At 40.1% G+C, this 21312-nt stretch overlaps 1 protein-coding gene across 1 annotated transcript in view; it reads right to left on the bottom strand.

Annotated features, from left to right (window-relative positions):
* Positions 1 to 811: 811 nt before the first annotated feature.
* Positions 812 to 21312, bottom strand: part of afg2a (AFG2 AAA ATPase homolog A) — a 209556-nt gene continuing 189055 nt past the window's right edge. Inside the window, exon 16 of the mRNA XM_034035128.3 lies at positions 812 to 1352. Within this exon, the coding sequence (XP_033891019.3) occupies positions 1176 to 1352 (177 nt within the window). The 3' untranslated portion in view covers positions 812 to 1175. The remainder of the gene's footprint in view (positions 1353 to 21312) is intronic.

The following is a 21312-nucleotide window of genomic DNA, read 5'->3' on the forward strand; positions in this document are numbered from 1 at the left end:
TCTACCATCTTCGAAACATCTCCAAAGTCTGTCCCTACCTTTCCCTCACAGATGCGGAGATACTTTGTCATGCATTTGTCTCCTCTCGACTCGACTACTGCAACTCTCTATATGGTGGTCTTCCGGCATGCACCATTAACCGACTGCAGCTAGTTCAGAATGCCGCTGTCAGGATCCTTACCAGATGTAAAAAACGTGATCACATCACCCCCCATCTTGCCCAGCTGCACCGGCTACCTGTAAAGTTCAGGATTATTTTCAAAACTCTCCTGCTCACCTACAATGCCCTTCATCACACAGGTCCCGAGTACCTCCTCAACCTGCTGACCCGCTATGTCCCTGCCCGCAAGCTGAGGTCCTTCGACTCTGGCCTGCTCGTTATCCCCAAGCAAAAGTGCACCACACTTGGAGAACGCTCGTTTAGCTTCCTGGCTCCGACTCTTTGAACACTCTCCCAGCTTTGGTGCGTGATGGTCCCACTGTCGCTAGCTTTAAATCAACTCTCAGAACCACCTGTTCTCTCTTGCTTTCCATGCTCTTTAAGCCTGATATCTGCTATTAGCTGCTGTGTTGCGGCTACTATTTCATGTAATATGTTACTATCATGTATTATGCACTTTCCACTGTATTTAATGTATTATGCATTTCATTTTTTTTATTGTATGTCATGTATTATGCATTTCTCAGTATTTAAAGTTATGGATTTTCTTGCTGTTACTGCATCTTGTAAAGCGCTTTGTGATGGTGGTCCACTATGAAAGGTGCTATATAAAATAAATTAAAGATTGATTGATAATTAATACACAATAAACAACTTTCATGAAATTTAATGGGTTCATTTTAACATCAGTGCAAGCATTGTTTCTTTTAACAGGGTGAGACCAGAGAAAATTATCATGTACTGATGTTACAAAGACAAATTATGTGCATACTTTGGTTTTGGAAAGGACAATAAATACAATCCTGCATTTCATGAAATGCTACCAGGATATCCACCTTTCCTCTCAAGTAGTTGGCCAGCACCAGGTATGCATTTTTAAATACCCTTTACTGAAACAATTAAATGAAGCTAAAGTACAGGGACCTGACTCTTCAGTACCACGTGAACCTCCTGGTACACAATGTTTAGTAAAATGGGGTGACTCAAATGTTGTATCTCAGATCTTCAGATATGGTCAAAGTGTATGCAGACCACTTTGCTCATGGTAGTTGCTGTAGAACTGGATAAGTGAATCAGGAATCCTTGGTGTAACAATTTCTAGAGCACTTTCGAAATGCCTTCCCATAATCTTCTGGGCCTGAATGTCCTCCTGCAGCGCCAACAAAGCAGCTTCTCTGCACAGGGCGGTGATCTGAAACGAGCAGTGAACAGAAAACCAGTTACGACAGCAAACAAAGACAAAACTGAACAAAAACTGTAATTAAACACAGTTCATTTTTTCAACTTATTGATTTCTTTTTAATTTCACATTTTTGGTGCTTCTCAATTTAATTCACATGAAAGATGATGGACAATGGCAATCCTGACCTGAACTACCCTGCCATTTAATCCTCAGTCACAAACTGCACAAGCCAATAGGTTTGAATTATGTGGTTCCAAAAAAGTTCAGATTGTATTTAATAATAGACACATGTATTTACTGTAGCTCTGTCTATAGTATAACCAAAAGTACAGAACATGCAAACATATTGGACAGCGTGCAAAATTTTTAAAAAATGGTTAATTTTTTTTTTATGTGTGGACAGTTTGCCAGCGCTAAATGTAACAGTTTTATTATGTGTTTTTTTTGTGAATTGTACATAACATGTCTATGTGGTGTTGGCTATGTATGCCACAAAATGAAATAATAAAGCTAAAATGTATAATATGTAATCACTTAGAATTTTTGTTTATTGGTGGTCCTTGATCACTTGATTGGAAGTCAATAAAAAAAATAATACAGTACCGGTATATCAGGTCATAATTAAGTTAATTTGAATTAATTTACCCCTGTAGTTTAGGGCTAATTACATTTGAATTGCTGCCACCTATTGCAATTTGTTACCAACAATAATAATAGTACTAATACAAAAATACCTTGTTTTCATAAATCAGAGGTATCTGAAAGCACACATTTGTTCAACCATCCAGCATATTTCTCTGTTTATCGACACAATGATCTCTGCTGATTATACACCACAATAATGGTAGAGAAAGTCACTAGCAAGCCTTTATTGGATTTACTGCTCATGTTCCAGTGTTTTTGCAAATGTTATATGTTAAATTGATCTTCCCAAATTTGTATGAAATAAACAACTGAAATGGAAATAGTGAATAATAAGATAACTGATGCTATAAAACATGTTAAAATCAAAAGGTAAACATGATTTGCTACTGCTACCATTTATTAGGTCTCAGAATGCTTACAAAATGACATATACATACAGTTTGCCTGTACATAGTAGATGGGGCTCCAGGTTGAGTGACATGGGCCCATAAGTGGCTGAAGGACTACTACTTTATACCACCATATTAGGGGGCAAATAATGTAAATTGCTTCATTTTTGTACAGACCCACTCAAATAATGTCAGCCCTCTAGTGCTTGAATAGAAGCATTTTGTAACAACGTAATGTGGTTTCCAAACACTAAGAACAAGTTTAGGTGAGAGTAACCTGTAAGGCTGTTGCACAGCAACTACGCCAACTATCGGAGAGTTATTTAGGAACTGTACCACTCCTGTGAGGATTATTTCAGTGATAATCCAAGGACTCTGCACAGCTTTAATACACACAAAAGCCACAGCTGCAATTGCTATGCCCAAAATATAAACAGTTCCACCCTACAATTACAATAGTCTATTTATTAAACAGTTCTGTTTAATAGTTTGAAATGTGAAATTAGTTTTCTTTAAAGTGGTAACTCTGCACTGGTTTACAGTGTCTAATTAACTTGCTGCGCACAAAGTGAACAGATCAGATTTGTCATGCAATGCATGGTCTCTCCCCTTTCTTTTTTCAGGAATCCCATCTGTAGTGAGTCGCTCTTTAGCCGTGCAGAGAATGAGAACCCTTCCCAAAAGGTCAGCACAAGAACTTCAGCAACACGATTACAGAATTTGTTAGGGTTACACTATTGAGCTAGCCACAAAGATAGGAAATGCAGATTAGGCAATCGCCCACAACTGCTACATAACACTTGGAAAAAAGAAGGCTGATCTTCACACCTAGAGTAAAAATGTGGTAATTTTTTTTTGGATAGGACACAAAACATAATGTTGCACAATGGTAAATGAACAAAAACAGGAACAAGCACATTCAAAATATTACTTAAAGTGACTAATTTTGTAAGACCAACAAAGTTTTTCTCTACTGTTGTTCCTGATTTTTTTTTTTTTTTTTTTTTTTTACCAGAGTTACTTATGTCTTTTGAAGCAAAGTGAGGTTTTTTTTTAGAAATGACCACTTGGGGTGTGCAACTGTAATTTATGTAACTGATTATGTATGGAGTGGCTATAGTTGTCGAGGGGGCAGAGATTACAGTTGCACAAATATTTCAGTTTATACCTACAATAATGATGAAGGTATTAGCTGGTGTGTTTATTTGTTTAATTAACCAATACCAAGAGGCTGGTTCATGTATTTATATCACCTACTGTAGAACATACAACTGTAAAGCTGGTGTAACTGAGAAAGTTTCTCTTTCTATAGAACAGTTAACATATAACTCCAATTCTGGCTTTTTAACTCTGTGCACATTGATTGGATTTTGAGGTTCGACTTTTGGGAGCATTTTATTTGTTTATTTTGTGGGGACCTGTCATGAACAGCATATACAATGGAATATTATGTTATTTTCAATCATCAAAAAAGGCAAAATGAATGCCTAATATCCCCAAAGCACAGCTTTAAGAAAAAATACAACTTCTAGTTTTGAAAGTTGTCTTTTACCTTCTCAACACCCCCTTCCTCTAGTTATCTTGCACACTGACCTCCGATTACATGATCTTTGATTTGACTACCTGTCAAATTAAGAGTGCCTAGATTTAAATCACACAACACTGAAAATCACTTTCTTTGTTGGTGGCTGTTAGTGATTACCTTTCAGGTTAGGGATGAATAAAAACAGCTTAAAAACAAGAAGGTTACAGCAGACCACATGAATATCAGAAGCAGCCATGGCCCGATAGCAGGTGTGATGTGGGGGAGAAGTCTGCAAATCCCCCCCAACCTCACCATTCCCTAAAGTAGTATTGTGGACTAAAGGAAAGCTCTCTAAATGAGGTGTAGGGAACAGTATTTTTTCCCCCGTTATTAACTTATTTTGATGTTACCAAGAAGCATTTAATAATCAGAACTTTAGAAAACTGACAAATTGACTTACGTGTGAAATCGGTCTCCTCTGTTGAAGTAGTGTACAAGGGGAAGGGTTTATTTTAGATTAGCTAATGCTCTCAACTACAAACATTACTGGTATTAGGATAGGAAGTCCAGTTTCCACAAGCAACTACCTAAAAGTTAATAATGCTGAAGCCTGGCAGTGTGCACACTATGAAAGAAAGGTTGCACTTGATAAATAACAAGGGACAGATGTATCAAAGCCTTTATGAGATTCTTAAATATTAGCTAGTTTTCAAAACGTACATCTATGTGCAGATCAAACACATGTAAAATAGGATTTTCTTTATCAAGGTGTATGTACAGTTTTTGTACGTAGTAATGGCTCAATCTGAGATGTCTCAGCCTGGACTGGTATGTTCATCTACTGGTCAGACCTCTTTCACCAGGCTACTTTCCTCCCAAACAATTTGGGAGCTCAAAAACCAAATTCTGCAATCCAAGATATCAGTGTGACCGGTTTTAAAGCAGTCAGGTGCCAATCGATTAACTCATATTGTACTGAATGTGGCAGTGCTTTTACAAGGCGAGTCACTGGAAGGTTAATTCAATAATTCATAAGATAACCATTATTTCTGCTGCCAGGCTGGTTCTCTGTAATTGGAAAAGCTCCTCTACTCTGAAATTTAAAGAGTGGATGGACTCCATGATTCAAACCGCTTCCCATGAACAGATGCTAGCTAGGTTGTCCAATAAAAGTCATGATTTTACTAAAATTTGGGATCCTTTCCTGTGCCATGTCCTGAGCTGAAACGTATCTCTAATTGTCAGTTAACCTCTAATATACTGTACTCACAAGGTCTTGTATGGTATACAATGTAAAGCCCTACAGACTTATTTTAATTAACTTAGTTGCACCAGCTTCTAATAGGGTAAAAAGTACCACAATGCGACCATGTTTGAAGGCACTGTTCTACTAAAGCCACAATACTGTGGTGCGAGGTGGGGTGGTGTGAGGTGGGGTGGGGGTGGTGGTGGGAGTGAACAGAAAGTTATGACCAGGAATGCTTCATGCTTTATATAACACTTTCTGGAGGACTAATCAAGTTTAGTTTAACTTCACTTCCCAAAGTGTGACATTTGTCCTAATCAGTATGTAAAATTAAACATGTCACTGTTAAACAAAGCTGGCTGTCTTGGAGGGGCAGGTGCAAGCCAGATGTCAGGAAATGGCTTTTCCTTCTAACAACGCAGAGAAAAAAAGACTGCAGATTCTGTAAACATTGCAGTTACCTAATTTTCTTCCAAGGGTTTCCCAACATGCAGGGCTTTAAATTTGTTGTTTTTAAACGGAGATATGAAACGATGCGGGCAGGGAATCAAGGAATTACTTCCTACAAAATTACCATGTGAAAAGGGCAGGGGGAGGAGGGGAATTCAGTTGCATAAAGCAGTTAAAAAACAGGTCTACCAGCAAGGATAGAAACAAGGAACAGATTATTATAATTTACTTTTTATTTTTTAAGATTTCAAACACAGTGTCAGTTGAAATGACCTGCAGGTTACACGGTACACTATTTGAGTTCCAGTTAGAAACAAGAACAGATTATTATAATTTACTTTTTATTTTTTAAGATTTCAAACAGTGTCAGTTGAAATGATCTGCAGGTTACATGGTACATGATTTGAGTTCCAGTTTCTCAGGACGCTGTGTTATTTTGCAATCATTATGGAATGAGATTCCAACTGAATTCCAGTGAGGAAAATTAAAAAGCGTATCAAGAATGTAACCAATTTAACATTAACACAGAAAGTTTACAAACATACAAGTGCTAGACAGAAAAAAAAAAACCCCACCTGTGATAGGAGCTGTCCCTCTCATGACCGATACAGCTATAAGAAAACTACATCTCTCTATTACAAATTCACTTTCAGTCTCCATATGCACAACAGCAGGTCTACTAGTAGAAGTCTGACAGTAGCCACTGCATTGGCAGAATTTACAGATGTTTCATGAGGTACAAGCTTAAAAGTGACTCTGTGGAACATTCTGGAGAGCAACCCCCACCTCACCTCACCTCACCTCACCCCAATTCCCTGAAAGAATTATGGTGTGTGCATTCTCTCAGAACAACTTAAACTCCTGGCAGATTCCTAACCCATAATGGCACTACACTCAATACACAGCCTTTGGATTTCTACATTCTTTGTCCAACCCTTTTACTGTATATGGTGCAAAATCACTCATTTAAACATCACCATTTGTATGTGGTTTTAACATCCATTTGTTCCCCTAAACTCTGGTTGTCATGCTTGTAGTTTTCCTATTGTAAATTCATTAGAAAATGTGTAGCAATGTGAAGACAGTTTAAAAATCTTACTAAGGTATTGCACCTCTTTTAGAGACCTGAAATAATGCTGAATATTTCAATCAGGGCTGGTTGACTACCATGAAATACAACACCTATAAGTGATTTGATTATTTAATGTATTCCAGACTGGAGCCAAAAACCATAGAGCAGAGCTCCAGATCTATGCCATGATTGCAAGCTCTCATAAATTAGCAAACTGGAACCTGGCTGCTCAACTAAATGATGTATCGCTTTTATTACAATGGTGACTTTACTCTTCAAGTTAATAAATTATATCAGCAATCAATTACATATAGGTTGTAAGTGACACTCTGCTGATGCCAGCACGTTCTGTGATTGATTCCCAAACTGAATTATAAAGTTTAGCAGCTTACGAGGAAGGTGCAAAGATGACCAGTCTAGATGGTTGGTTGGTTCAGCTATGGACAACAGTTTTTAATTAGGTTCTTAAACTTTTCTACCTCAGGACCCCAAACTATGTCTCACTGCCTTCTCGGGACCCATCTCCTATTTGACAATGCAAATAAAAATAAAGAAAAAAATAAAAAATATACTACTGAAAAAATAAGTGTCAAAGTTCAACCCCCAGGGAGTGAAAAACAATTTGAAGAGGCTTTTAATGAGAGCAGCGAGGTTCTTGGAAATTTGCTACCAGCATGTCAATTCTTGGCTCAGTCTTTGATAAGGCCAATCTTAAATCATGCTCTGGCCTCAGTCGGTTCCTATACTTGTTCTTCAAGTATGACAATGTTGAGAATCCAGATTCACACATGTAGGTGGTTCCAAACTGCAAAAGAATATTTATAGCTTTTTTAGCCAAGCATGAACAGTTTTCCTGCTGCAGATAGGAAATCTAGAACCCAGTGATTGTCTTTGCTGTTGCCCTTAGTTTACAATTGAAAAAGCACCTGCTTAAAAAAGGCTTTTAAGAGGGACACATACTGTGATGAGAGAGTGTGTTTTCTTTTTTGGAGAGGGGGGCTGGCACGCATTATTGATTATTATTATTATTATTATTAGAATAGTTAACTTCAACATTATATTGTGTTGAAGGGATTAAATTAAACCGACCCATTGCTTTTTTGAAGTTGTAATAAAATTAAACGATTGAACACACACACGGTGTATTTTGCGAGTATTCAAATATTGCTTACAAGATCATTTTCATTTTTAAAACTAAAAATGTAAGTTACATTCGGTGGTGGTAGTTACTTGCTAAGAGGGTAGCTATTTGACTAAAAAGCACAGTGTACCTGTATCTATCTATTTGTATTGTATTTTTGCAAATCTGTGAAATAAATGAATCTCGTATAATAATAATAAACAACAACAACAGCAACAAGAAACCTGTCGTTTTATTTTATTCTGGTTGCGACCTGCAAGGGTTCAACGTAAAAACACAAGACATCACAACAGCATGAAACGTCAAGCAATATCGTCAATTTCGTCAATAATTGATTACTGCAATGCAAAAGATTGTCATATTATTCAGTTAAATATTATATTCTTATAATCCAATTTGAACATACTTTTCCACTGTCGAAACACTGCTTGCCAAAATTGGCGGCTGGATTTTTGAAAAACTGAAGAGGTTTTCTGACATGTTGTAAATGCTTTGTTTCGAAATGTTATCTCAGTTTGTTTGGCTTAAGGCTTTCATTTGATAAAACCACACCACAAAGCACATATTGCGGCCGCTCCTCTGCATTCCGAACAGCTTTTAGGAATCCAAAATATAAAAAAAACTAGCTGTATATTTTCGTTTCATCTTAATAGCTGCTTCCACAAACTCTTGGATCTGTGTAACGGTAGTATCAGTAAGAAGATGTCCTCAGGTTGGTGCAGACACGGGAAAACACTGACAGAGTGGAATAAGTGAGGAAGGTGGAGAATGCAGCTGCATTAATGTTCCCACGCTGCGGCCCATCAAAAAGGTGCTTGTGACCCACTTTGGGTCGGGACCCATAGTTTAACAACTGCCATATAGAATTAACTAAGTTTGCTTCATAAAGTTAAACGAAACCTGCTGAATAATAATAATTACGTTAACATATGGAATTACTTACCGCTTTGTAGTTTTAAATATACTTAACGAAAAACTGACAGAAACTGAAACATTTGACATTTCCAAACGTAACATAAAATACTGTACTATTATTATTGCTTCAAGTAGACTTTTGCGATATAATTTTGTAGCTGCTTTGATTATATAATGTTAAATAAAATAAAATCTAAATTATGTTCATGTAGTTTTGTTTTAATTATGTCTCAAACCTACAATTCTAGGTGATGCAACACTATTTGCCATAGCTGTAGATCTGGAGCCTGGATTTAGGGAGGTAGCTTAATAAATCTACAAATATAATCTACTAAATAACGGCCATGCAGCTGATAAATAAACTGAATTAAATGAAGTGGCTGCAACAAATCTTTGCATACAAGACAGAGAACTGGACAAAAAACGATCAAGATTAAACACATTAAATATACATCTGTAAAGTATATGGGACGAAAAACAACAAGAAAGCACAATTCCAACTGGTTAACATTTTCATATTCCCATTTTTAGCCCTTTCTCATTAGAATGGATGGGTAAAAACCTCAGAAGTTACAGACCTCATAATGATTATCCACAGCTGCTAGCTAGTTTGTAACCAGCTTATATGGGTGCCTTGCCAGCAGTGGAATTCTGGCGATCTGGCAAAGGAACCTGTCTATTATGGATGGCCAATGTGGTGTATATCTTATAGCACAGGCAGCCAGATTCTTGAGTAAGGGTGAAATTCCAGTGCATGACATCACAGCTGGCATATAGAGAGAATTCCTCTGAGGTTGAGGGAATATAAGAATTCCACTTCCCATTCTCTGAGTTATATGCCCCATAACAAATTAATTTGCTGGTAACAGCATTCATCTGGATATTTGATTTCCTTGTTCTTGCTAGGATGCCTGGATTTCTCATCAATAATTGTGCCAAAAAAGCAACCTGCTATAGCCATGGTAGCCAAGATACACCTGGGTGGTGGTCCTGGTATGACATATGGCACAATAGTACCTCATCTTTCTTGTGGATTGCCACCTACCAATTGAGCATCACAACAGTACTTGCACTGAACTGCTCCATACCTGGCCATATTCTACTACTGCTCTTAATTAGAACTACTTCCTGTATCTTGTATTTAACTTTACTCCTCTTGGTATTCGGATTCATATTTTTTGTAATTTCTCTTAATTTAAATCATTCTCAGACATTTATACTTATCACGTGCTCTTACAGGATGTTACTCATATGAGTAAATCTTTTTACTATAAGTTAACTGCTTAGTTGGACTTGCTCTTAAATGTAATTATTTACTGTATTCATTGTTTTGCTCATGTTTTAATTTGATCTTATTATACTTTACACCTGCTTTTATCTGTAATGTGATATTCTATAATGTGATCATTTGTAATGTGATACTTTGTAACAACTGTAAGTCACCCTGGATAAGGGCATCTGCCAAGAAATAAATAAATAAATAAATAAATAAATAAATAAATAAATAAATAATAATAATAATAATAATAATAATAATAATAATAATAATAATAATAATAATAATAATAATAATGGTAATAGCAATGCACTTGTTAGGATTACAATACTCACCCTTTAATTTTGATTGAAAGATTATCTTTTTCTTTTTAGCTTAATCAATGTGAAGAAACATGAATATTTACACATTCAAGCCAGTACCGCAAGCAACTCATCAAAATGGATAACTACAAAGGATACTGTGCCTTAAGCAATAGCAGGCAAAAAAAATACGGATTGGGACAAGTTATCATTAAATGTATTTTACTTTGTGCTGAAGACCATGCATACAAGCTAATCACAGACCTCCAAGTTCACCACCTAATTATATAAATGTTTGAAAATGAAGTGGATGCAACAGATGCCAGTTCTATGGCATAGGTATTCTTTTTTTTTTTTAGCTATACCTGCATTTAAAATACTGTGTGTGTATGTGTGTGTAAGAATTAGACAGTATTAGTTAATGCTCGAGAAATTCTTGATTTACTGATGGACACAAATCTAAATATGAGTATACCTACTGTAATAATATACTGGTCTGAGATATCTTCCATAGAGTAAAAGCACACTGAGTCTTTGCTTTCCTAGGCCTGTATACAAACCAGCAGTGTTGTTCCAATGTGTAGTCAACACCTCCAGCAAAATGTCATGTTTGCAGAGATTATTGTAAATGGTACTGTGACAGGATCGCGTCACAGCCCAAGATGTTACCAGCAGGAATTAGAGAATCAGACAGAGAAGCTGCAGTTTAAAGTATAAAGCGCACATTTATTAAACAAAAAGACACAAAGAAAAAGGCACAAGGGCCAAAATAAAAGGTTTACATCAAACAATACAATATAGGCTGGGCATTCGCCTTCACTATACAGATCACTAACATATACACACAGGTCAAAAACACTCACCTAACTCCCTCCAAAAAACAGAGGATTTCTGGCTCCTTTTTATACATGTTGCCACTCCCCAATTAACACCAATTACCTAACTGGAGAATGGCCACACCTGTGACTGCTGGCAGGGACAGATTTAGCCCCATTCCTGCCAACCTTACATTCCCACACACACTTTACATTCTGCCCTGCCACAGATACTCCTAAACTTTATGTAATGTGCACCCTGCTCCAGTTGTCTGTCAGTCATTTAATATTTATTAAGTGATTTCTAGTAAACCTGAACATTTACATTTTAACAGAAAATGGTAATGCACAATATCTTTTAATATTATTAAAATGTATTTTCATTTTATGTATTACCACTACTGTAAAGTAATAGTAGTCTGATAAATGTATTCATTTGGACTGAAGGCCTATTTGTAGACTGGGATGGTCTATTCAAGTGTTTTGTGTATCAGACTGTTTACATGCTCTGTTATATTGTTATACTGTGTATTAAAAATGTTTTTAGAATGTTTTTATTATGATTTCTATTTTTGAAGTACTTATTATGAATGTTTTAGTATTGATTTTCTTTATTTTTATATTGTATATTTGTTTTTTCTGTGAAACACTTTGGGAAGCATGAAAGGCACTATATAAAATACATTTGATTTGATGTGATTTGACTGATGCCTACATACATACCTGGTTTGGACTATCAATTAATCAATCAATCTTTATTTTATATAGCGCCTTTCATAGTGGACCACCATCACAAAGCACTTTACAAGATAGTGAGGAACAATGCATACTACATTAAATACAGTGAAAAACAATGCATAATATTTAAATACAAGGCTAGTGAAAACTAAATTCTAAAATTCTAAAACACTGTGGATGCATAAACAAAAAGTAGCAATGACACAACAGCTAATAACAGATATCAGGCTTAAAGATCATGGAAAACAAGCGAGCACAAGTGGGTCTCGAGAGTTAACTTAAAGCGAGCAACGGTGGGAGCATCACACACCCATCCACCCACTATCAAAGTAGCCACCCATCCATGCATTCTTGTTAGCAGTTATTCTTTTTTCACTATGATCTACGAAACTTTGCTGATTCCTACTTGAGTTATATTGTGATCTTCAGCCCTAAAATGTTATTAACTGCACATTGTGTTTAAGGAGATAAATTAGTTGTTAGTCAGTTGGCCATATATTTGGTAAAAAAACAAAGACTTATGAAAAGGTGGAATGATAAAGGATGAAGGATGTTCAACACGTCAGAGCGTGTATATCCCAGACTGCAATTGGAACCAAGCGTGTGTGTAAATTATAAGAGCAGGTATCCAGTAAACCCTGTCATTCTCCATTATGGCAACCAATTTTTTTCTGTTGCATGTTACTTTTCTATAAGGCAGCCTAATCAGGTTGACATCTACCACCACTGATTATACTGGTCCTTAAAGAATTCTTAAGCAAATTCTAAATATTGACTTCCATTCCTAAAAGCCCTGCTTCCAATTTTCTGGAGGAAATTAAATAATGTATAAAATCAAGCATCGGGCCCAGTCCCAGCCGGAAATAAAATGTTTCATCCTCTAAAGGCAAAGAGGAAGTGTCTGCTGCAGCAAGGACATGCCAAAAGAAATAAAGCTTAACCTAAGTCCCATGTGAAAACCATTTGAGATAAACCGGGGGAGGGGGTGTTGGGGAGTGATGGGGGTTCAGGACCATATACTCAAAGACTGGAAAGTTGATCAAATGGAAGACACTTTGAGATCTAGAATTCTATGATGCAGCCTATACTGTGATGTTATTTTGTTTGGCCACGCTGGATTTGCTAAGGTAAAGTCTGTGCTCATGCATCAGTTACTACAGCAGGAAGCAAATTTCAATTAGTGTAACGTATCTTTTCATTTTTGTGGGTTAATAAAACAAAAAAATGAGGGAAAATGTACTTGTTGCAAATATTGCAGAAACTCTGTTTCCTTCTGACTATATGGGGGTGTAGCAGGGCGGTTGAGAGCCCTGTACATTCATTTGTTTATTTATTTTCAGAACAGGGTTTCCCCCTCCGCCCGTGTTATTTTGTGTTTGTTTATGTATTTATTATTTAAATTTGTCGGTGAAGCGCCGTATGTTTTTTGTTTATAAATATGACGGCGTAGCCGATTTGTTTTGTTTAGCGTGGATGGGTAGCCCCATCCACAGTAGTTAATAAACTCGTGCAGATTGCGACAGATTGGGTACTAGAATAATTGCTAACCAGTTAAACCCCTTGGCCACGATATAAAAGCCTGCAGCTTACTGCACACTGGGTGGGTGTACGAGAGGAGCATAGAGAGTGGAGAGAGAGAAAGCGAAACTAAAACTAAAACTAAAACGAAAATGAAAACGAAACTATATACAGGAACAGTGACAGCGACTGCCCAGCCTGACCTGTATAGTTTATTTATTACTTTTGTGTTCGTGATTATTTTTGTTTCTTTTATTTTGCTCTGTGAGCACAGTGTTTTTGTTTGAATATTTTATTTATTTTTGTTAAATGAAACGGCGCCGCCTTTAACTTTAGGGCAGCAGTGTAGAGTAGGGGTTAGGGCTCTGGACTCTGGACCGGAGGGTCGTGGGTTCAATCCTAGGTGGGGACACTGCTGCTGTACCCTTGAGCAAGGTGCTTTACCTAGATTGCTCCAGTAAAAACCCAACTGTATAAATGGGTAATTGTATGTAAAAATAATGTGATATCTTGTAACAATTGTAAGTCGCCCTGGATAAGGGCGTCTGCTAAGAAATAAATAATAATAATAAATAATAATAACTGCAGTACTTGCCTGGTGTCAGTATTTTTGCCGCCCCTGCTTCTGTTTGACGTCACCGCCCAGCCATTCCTGTCACACGTGGTGTCCAGCGTGGGATCACCAGCGCCTCCTAGACTCAGGCAGAAGAGGGGTACTGCAGTTTTTTTTTCGTTATTTCGTTTTTTTTTATTATTATTACTTGTGGAGAAAGGAGAGTGAGGAGGAAGAAGGATGGGAGGAAAACAGAGGATAGGAAGAAGGAAGAGCTGCAGACAGCAGCAGCTGCAGGAACAGCAGGCAGAGGAGAAGATCAGCTGGGAAGCCCTCCTCCACAGCATAAGCCAGACCTACTGTTGCTGCATCTGTGGGGAGCGGGGGCATTTCCCAGTTAATTGCCCCCTCCCCGAGGAATGGGATTACAGCTATAGGAGAGGAGACAAGGGGAAAGAGTCGGTGCGTCCACAGCCCAAGAGGGAGGAGACTGAGCGTCCACAGCCCAAGAGGGAGGAGTCGGTGCGTCCACAGCCCAAAAGTGAGGAGGCCGAGCGTCCACAGCCCAAGAGGGAGGAGCCAGTGCGTCCACAGCCCAAGAGGGGGGAGGCCGAACATCCACAGCCCAAGAGGGAGGAGCCGGTGCGTCCACAGCCCGAAAGGGGGGAGGCCGAACGTCTACAGCCCACGTCTCCACCAGCAGAGGGAGAGTTCCTGCTGGTTCCACCACCACCTCCGTGAGAGGACTGTGTGTCGCTCCCACCTCCGCCAGCAGAGGGAGGAGCACCTGCCGTCTTCGCAGCCAGAAAGGGAGGAGCCCCTGCCGCCATCGCCAGGAGCAGAGCAGCAGGAGCTGTCTCTGCCTCCACCACCACCACCACCGGAGGTTGAGGAGCAGGAGCTGCCTCTCCCTTCAAGACAGGACGGACCGGGACAAGATGCTGGCGGTCCGCAGCCACCCTTGCATAGGCTGCTAAGCAGGGCAAGGGGAAAAACTGCTGGGTCGCAACGGGTGAGAAGAGGGCCAACCCCAGCACCACCTCTGGTCCTGGCTCCCCTCGTGCAATCGCCTCCTGAGGGGCCGCTGCCACCGTCGCCTCCTGAGAGACCGCTGCTGCCCTGTCGTGCATCGCTTGGGGATGCCAGTTTGCCGTCGCCCGGGGATGCCAGTTTGCCGCCGCCCAAGGATGCCAGCCTCGCAGCGCCCCAAGGATGCCAGCCTCGCAGAGCCCAAGGATGCCTGCCTCGCACCGCCCAAGGATGCCTGCCTCGCACCGCTCAGGTATGCCACGCCTGGATCGCCTGCTGCTCCGCATCGCCTGGGGCTGCCTGCTGCTCCGCCCCAGTTACAGGGTACGAGGGAGAAGTGGAGCTCCCGCTGCCGCCTCCATGGCCAGGGGCTCCCCTCCCGAGTTCGCCTCCCGAGGGTCCGCCGCTGCTGCCGTCGCCTCCTGAGGGTCCGCCGCTGCTGCTGTCGCCTCCCGAGGGTCCGCCTCTGCTGCCGTCGCTTCCTGAGGATCCGCCGCTCCTGCCGTCGCCTGGGGTCGTCGCCAGCTCTGCTGCTTCTAGGGTTGCTGCCTGTCCTGCTTCGCCTGGGGTCGATGAGGATCTTGTTTCACCTGGGGTCGCCGGGGGTCCTGCTTCGCCTGGGGTCGTTGCCAGGGGCTCTGCTTTGCCTGGGGTCGCTGCCGGTCCTGCCATGCAGCAGGAGGTACTGTGGCTGGAGCCCCATGAAGGGGAGCTGCCGGCCATGAAGAAAGGGGGGAGGTCAGGAGACCAGCTCCCCAGCCGCATTTTCACGGCAGGAAACACTGTGGCCAGAGCCCCACGGAGGGGAGCTGCAGACCACGAAGAATGTCGGGGAGGTCCTGAGACCAGCTCCTGCCGCAGCAGTTTCGTTGCCGGAAATTGGGTGGCCGGAGCCCCACGGAGAGGAACTGCCGGCCATGAAGAAGGGGGGGGAGGTCAGGAGACCAGCTCCCCCAGCCGCACTTTCGCGGCAGGAGATAGTGTGGCTGAAGCCCCGGAAGAGGGAGCTCTTGGCCACAAAGAAGTGGGGGGTGGAGGACATTCCACCATGGCCACCCCCCGAAACACCTTGCTTCCCCCTCTTCCGGGACTTTGAGACTGAGGGGGGAGGTGGCCGTTGGGGCCATGTGTGTGTTGCACAAGGGGGGATATGTAGCAGGGCGGTTGAGAGCCCTGTACATTCATTTGTTTATTTATTTTCAGAACAGGGTTTCCCCCTCCGTCCGTGTTATTTTGTGTTTGTTTATGTATTTATTATTTAAATTTGTCGGTGAAGCGCCGTATGTTTTTTGTTTATAAATATGACGGCGTAGCCGATTTGTTTTGTTTAGCGTGGATGGGTAGCCCCATCCTCGTGCAGATTGTGGCCGAGGGGTAATAGAATAATTACTAACCAGTTAAACCCCTCGGCCACGATATAAAAGCCTGCAGCTCGCTGCACACTGGGTGGGTGTACGAGAGGAGTGTAGAGAGTGGAGAGAGAGAAAGCGAAACTAAAACGAAAATGAAAACGAAACTAATATACAGGAACAGTGACAGCGACTGCCCAGCCTGACCTGTATAGTTTATTTATTACTTTTGTGTTCGTGATTATTTTTGTTTACCCTTTTATTTTGCTCTGTGAGCACAGTGTTTTTGTTTGAATATTTTATTTATTTTTGTTAAATAAAACGGCGCCGCCTTTAACTGCAGTACTTGCCTGGTGTCAGTATTTTTCCCGTTCCTGCTTCTGTCTGACGTCACCGCCCAGCCATTCCTGTCACAGGGGGTCTGACAGGGAGAGCCCTGTCACTGGTTCTTGCTCAAATGTGTGCAGCTGAGACGCGGAACAGGAGACGTGTTGCTGGGCAACCAAATGAACAGTTAAGCTCGCCCGGCGCTGAGCTGATTGAAAGGACCGGACTGGCTGGGGGGCGTGGCCGAGGAGGCTGCACGGAGCTCAAAAAGCATCGAGGCTACTGCACATAGTAGGTTCTTGGAGTGGGATGTTCCTTCTAGTGGGACTAGCGCTCGCCATATAATTATATTAAACATATAATTCATGCAGAATTCCTAACTTCAATATTACAAATAATACTGTTTTAAATATCTTCAGTTTTAGACCTGCATGATTGGCACCATTTTCTTATATTATTTCTTATTTATTTCTTAGCAGACGCCCTTATCCAGGGCGACTAACAATTGTTACAAGATATCACATTATTTTTACATACAATTACCCATTTATACAATCTAGGTAAAGTACCTTGTTCAAGGGTACAGCAGAAGTGTCCTCCACCTGGGATTGAACCCACGAACCTCCTGTCAAGAGTTCAGAGCCCTAACCAGTACTCCACACTGCTGCCCCACCTAGGACCTAGGGGTGGTTTCAACAGCGAAACACTAATGGGACAATATTACTACATGCTTTCTAGATTGCTAACCAAATACCCTACTCACACATTACACAGACAATGAGAAAGATTTCTAGTCAAATGTTTCTTTCAGTTGTGGACCTACTTGTCATTAGACAGTCATGATATGCTGTAAAAAAATTAAAATAAATAAATATTATTTAATAACAAATAATAATCCATCATCAAGCATATAGAGAAAATAACGAATTAATATAGCAATATCAAAGTATGTAAAATATATAGTAAAGAGAGATTTTTCATTACGTGATTTTGTTAAAATCTTACCATGGCAAAAGCACTACTGCAGGAAACCCTTTAGGCTACAAAAGAAGCATGGCTCATTTCAGTACAAAAGGAAACGCAAAAATCAGTAAACATAAAAAGAGGAATGAAAACAAGCAAGCACCCCCATCCCAAGTAATTAAGCTTTTCACATCTGAAGAGACACCTGTGGCAAAGCTATTCGTCCTTCCATAGTCAATGTTATGGAGGAAAACACTGTGGATATTAAGGGCATGTTTGTCCTCACCCATTAATCTGGGGAATGAAAGCAGCACATTCTCCTCTGCCTTGGGACAGATGGCATATTTACTAAACTTGTCGACGCTGAATTAATCTGGAGACCTTCTTTTACTTAATAGGCAGCAGTGTGGAGTAGTGTAGGCAGCAGTGTGGGAGTAGTGGTTAGGGCTCTGGACTCCTAACCGAAGGGTCGTGGGTTCAATCCCAGGTGGGGGACACTGCTGCTGTACCCTTGAGCAAGGTACTTTACCTAGATTGCTCCAATAAAAACCCAACTGTATAAATGGGTAACTGTATGTAAAAATAATGTGTAAAAAATAATGTAATTGTATGTAAACATAATGTGATATCTTGTAGCAATTGTAAGTCACCCTGGAAAAAAAATAAATAAAATAATAATAAGACTGCTTCTGCTTCACTGTATGTAAATGTAAACATGAGGTGTCAAACTGCCCCAGTGAGAGCCAGTATTCTGACCTTGCTGGTTTCACGTGTGAAGAGAGAGTACAACCAAGAAGACCCTCTCTTATACTTTCTGTTTGAACTAAAAAGCCAATCAACCTTTCTATTGAAGTTATCATCTAATTTAAATAGCTTATACAGAATGAATTCAATAAAGCAGTACTGTCTATTGAAAAATCCCCACACACTTTTACAGCGATGCGTGCCAGGGTTCTGCTATTCTTCAAAAAAATCCACTGACGAGAATAAAAATAAAAAAAAATAAAATCAAGCACTTAGTATCTTGTGCACACGAGTTAGTGCTTAATACTTGTAAGAGATTGCGGTAGCCTCATTTGATTTTCTCTTCTTTTGTAATTTCTCTCTCAGTCTTTGCAATTCTGTCATTATGGTAGATGAATCATCATTTTGCGTTGCACTTCCACCTACTTTCTAAAAACAAAAGCAGGATCGGGCTTGGTCATCAATGTGTCGCTCCCAATAATAAATCGCAAAGCACTAAAACACACGACTCAGTTTACTCCTTATCATGAAGACTTTCATGGGGTAAAATAGCTTTCTCTTGCAAGTTAGTCAGGAGCTATGAACTGCTGTATGACGTAGTCTACTGTAAAATGTAAAGGGCATATATGTGCATATTTTTCTTCATGATAAATCGAGATAATTAAGTCGCAAATCCTGAATCATGACTCAAATTACTACTTTCATATTTGCTTTTGTAACCGGGTAAAATGTTCCACACAGTAAGAGATGCAATAAATAATGTACTTACGTTAAAATAGCATGTCTAAAAGCACACCAGTTTTGCACAGCTGTTATGCCATGAGGAAAATACGGTGATTGTCTCCTAACCTATCCACCGAGAACACCAGGTGTCTGCTGCAGTCAGCTCAAGATAATAAGTCACGGGGAATCCCGAGTGGCGCATCCAGTAAAGGCCCTCTGCGTGGAGTGCAGGATGCGCCCTATAGCTTGGACTTTGCCGGTTTGAGTCCAGGCTATTCCACTGCCGACCGTGGACGGGAGCTCCCAGGGGGCGGCGCACAATTGGCCGAGCGCCGCCCGGGGGGGGGGGGGGGCTTAGGTCAGCCAGGGTGTCCTCGGCTCACCGCGCACCAGCGACCCTTGTGGTCTGTCCGGGCGCCTGCAGGCTTGCCTGTAAGCTGCCCAGAGCTGCGTTGTCCTCCGACGCTGTAGCTCTGAGGTGGCTGCACGGTGGGCCTATAGTGTGTAAAAGAAGCGGTCGGCTGACGGCACACGCTTCGGAGGACAGCATGTGTTCATCTTCGCCGCTCCCGAATCAGCGCGGGGGTGGTAGCGGTGAGCTGAGCCTAAAAATAATTGGCTATTCCAAATTGGGGAGAAAATGATAATAAAAATTGGCAACTACTAAATTAAAAAAAAAAAAAAGTATAAGTCACGAGATAATAAGTCATGCACACAGGATGCTAACCTGAACATTATTTAATGTAATAAAAAAGCAAGTCAATATAAAGATAAAGTAAACAAATCTCCATAAAAAACCCTCAGAGAAAAAAAAAGACCAAACACACCAAATTATGGCAAAATGGGGTTTGATATATTTAGCACCTTTAAACTTTTCAGAGTCAAAGTTGTACTACAATATGTAGCTCTGTAAAATTTAAAAGTGCTAAAAACTCACCTGTTCACAGGTTTGCCAGCAATCCATTAATAAATGAAAGTGGTGAGGGGAAACAACACCATCAAACAAACAAAGAGCAATCTACAGCTATTTGTGAGGTGTTAAAGTGAATATGAATTTCCTGTTTGGGGCTGATTAACAAAGCGCCAGCTGCTATTCATGAATGTGCTAACTGCAGCTCCCATCTCCTGGTATTTGCCAACTCTTCGGACTGCAAAAGACTGACTAACTTGAAAACAGTATCATCCACTAGATTTGAGAATATAAGTTGTTAACTTTACAGACCGATTACTCTTTGTTTTCACCAGCATGTAATATACTCACAATTACCCTGACCATGTTTAACATATAATACAACTTAACATATTTAGAGGTCAGTTAGAAAACAACATAAATTGTATGTGCTGTACCATACTATGCAGGTATATAAAATCCTAACTGACCCTGGATACACTGGTCACTTCACCTTATCATCAATGGATAAAATAAAAGAGAAGACAGCGTCTTACATACTGCTGGAAGCTCAAAAGGACAAAATGACTGCAAATGGGATTAAATAGCAACAAACTATCAAAAGAAAATGGGCAGAGCACATTCTTAAAGGACAGAACAAATTACTCATTGTGTAATTGCGATAAACACAGAGAGAGCTATGTACTTACACAACTCCTTAACTCCCTTTCATTCAAGAAATTTCATAACCGACTGGCTGCAAGCCATTGGTCACGACCCAATTTATTCTTTTTTAATTTGCTTCGTTTACTCCCAAATAAAGGCTCTCGGACCACCTGTTTCATTTTTTTTACTGTATTTTGGAGGAAAATAATAAACTTAGTCCTATTAACACGAGAAAACACCAGCAAATGCACTGTATTACTTCGTTAATAAATGCTTCTTTGCTAATATATTTCTTTATTAACCTCAGAACAATCATACTTAACTAACTATTTAATCCTTATCATCTACCCACAGATGCATCAGAAATAAGACTAGACAAACACATGGGTTTTCAGGCAAGGCCAGGGTGGACTTCCATTTTCAGTTGTTTATTTTCCATGACTGTTTTTATTATTATTTATTTATTTGTGGTGATGGTACAAAGCTCTCTAGTACCTTGTTGTAAATAGCACTGTGCCACATACAGTTGTGTGCAAATTTATTAGAACACCTTAAGATGTGTCATTTACATCCTTTATATGTGTACCTGCATGAAAACCTCAGGATGTGAGAAATTAAATTTGTGTTTTATTTCTTACCTGAAAGATAATTTAAGCCACCCCGGGCAAACAACAATCAATCAATAAATAAATAA

The sequence above is a fragment of the Acipenser ruthenus genome, chromosome 1, assembly GCF_902713425.1.
Source record: "Acipenser ruthenus chromosome 1, fAciRut3.2 maternal haplotype, whole genome shotgun sequence".
NCBI lineage: Eukaryota > Metazoa > Chordata > Actinopteri > Acipenseriformes > Acipenseridae > Acipenser > Acipenser ruthenus.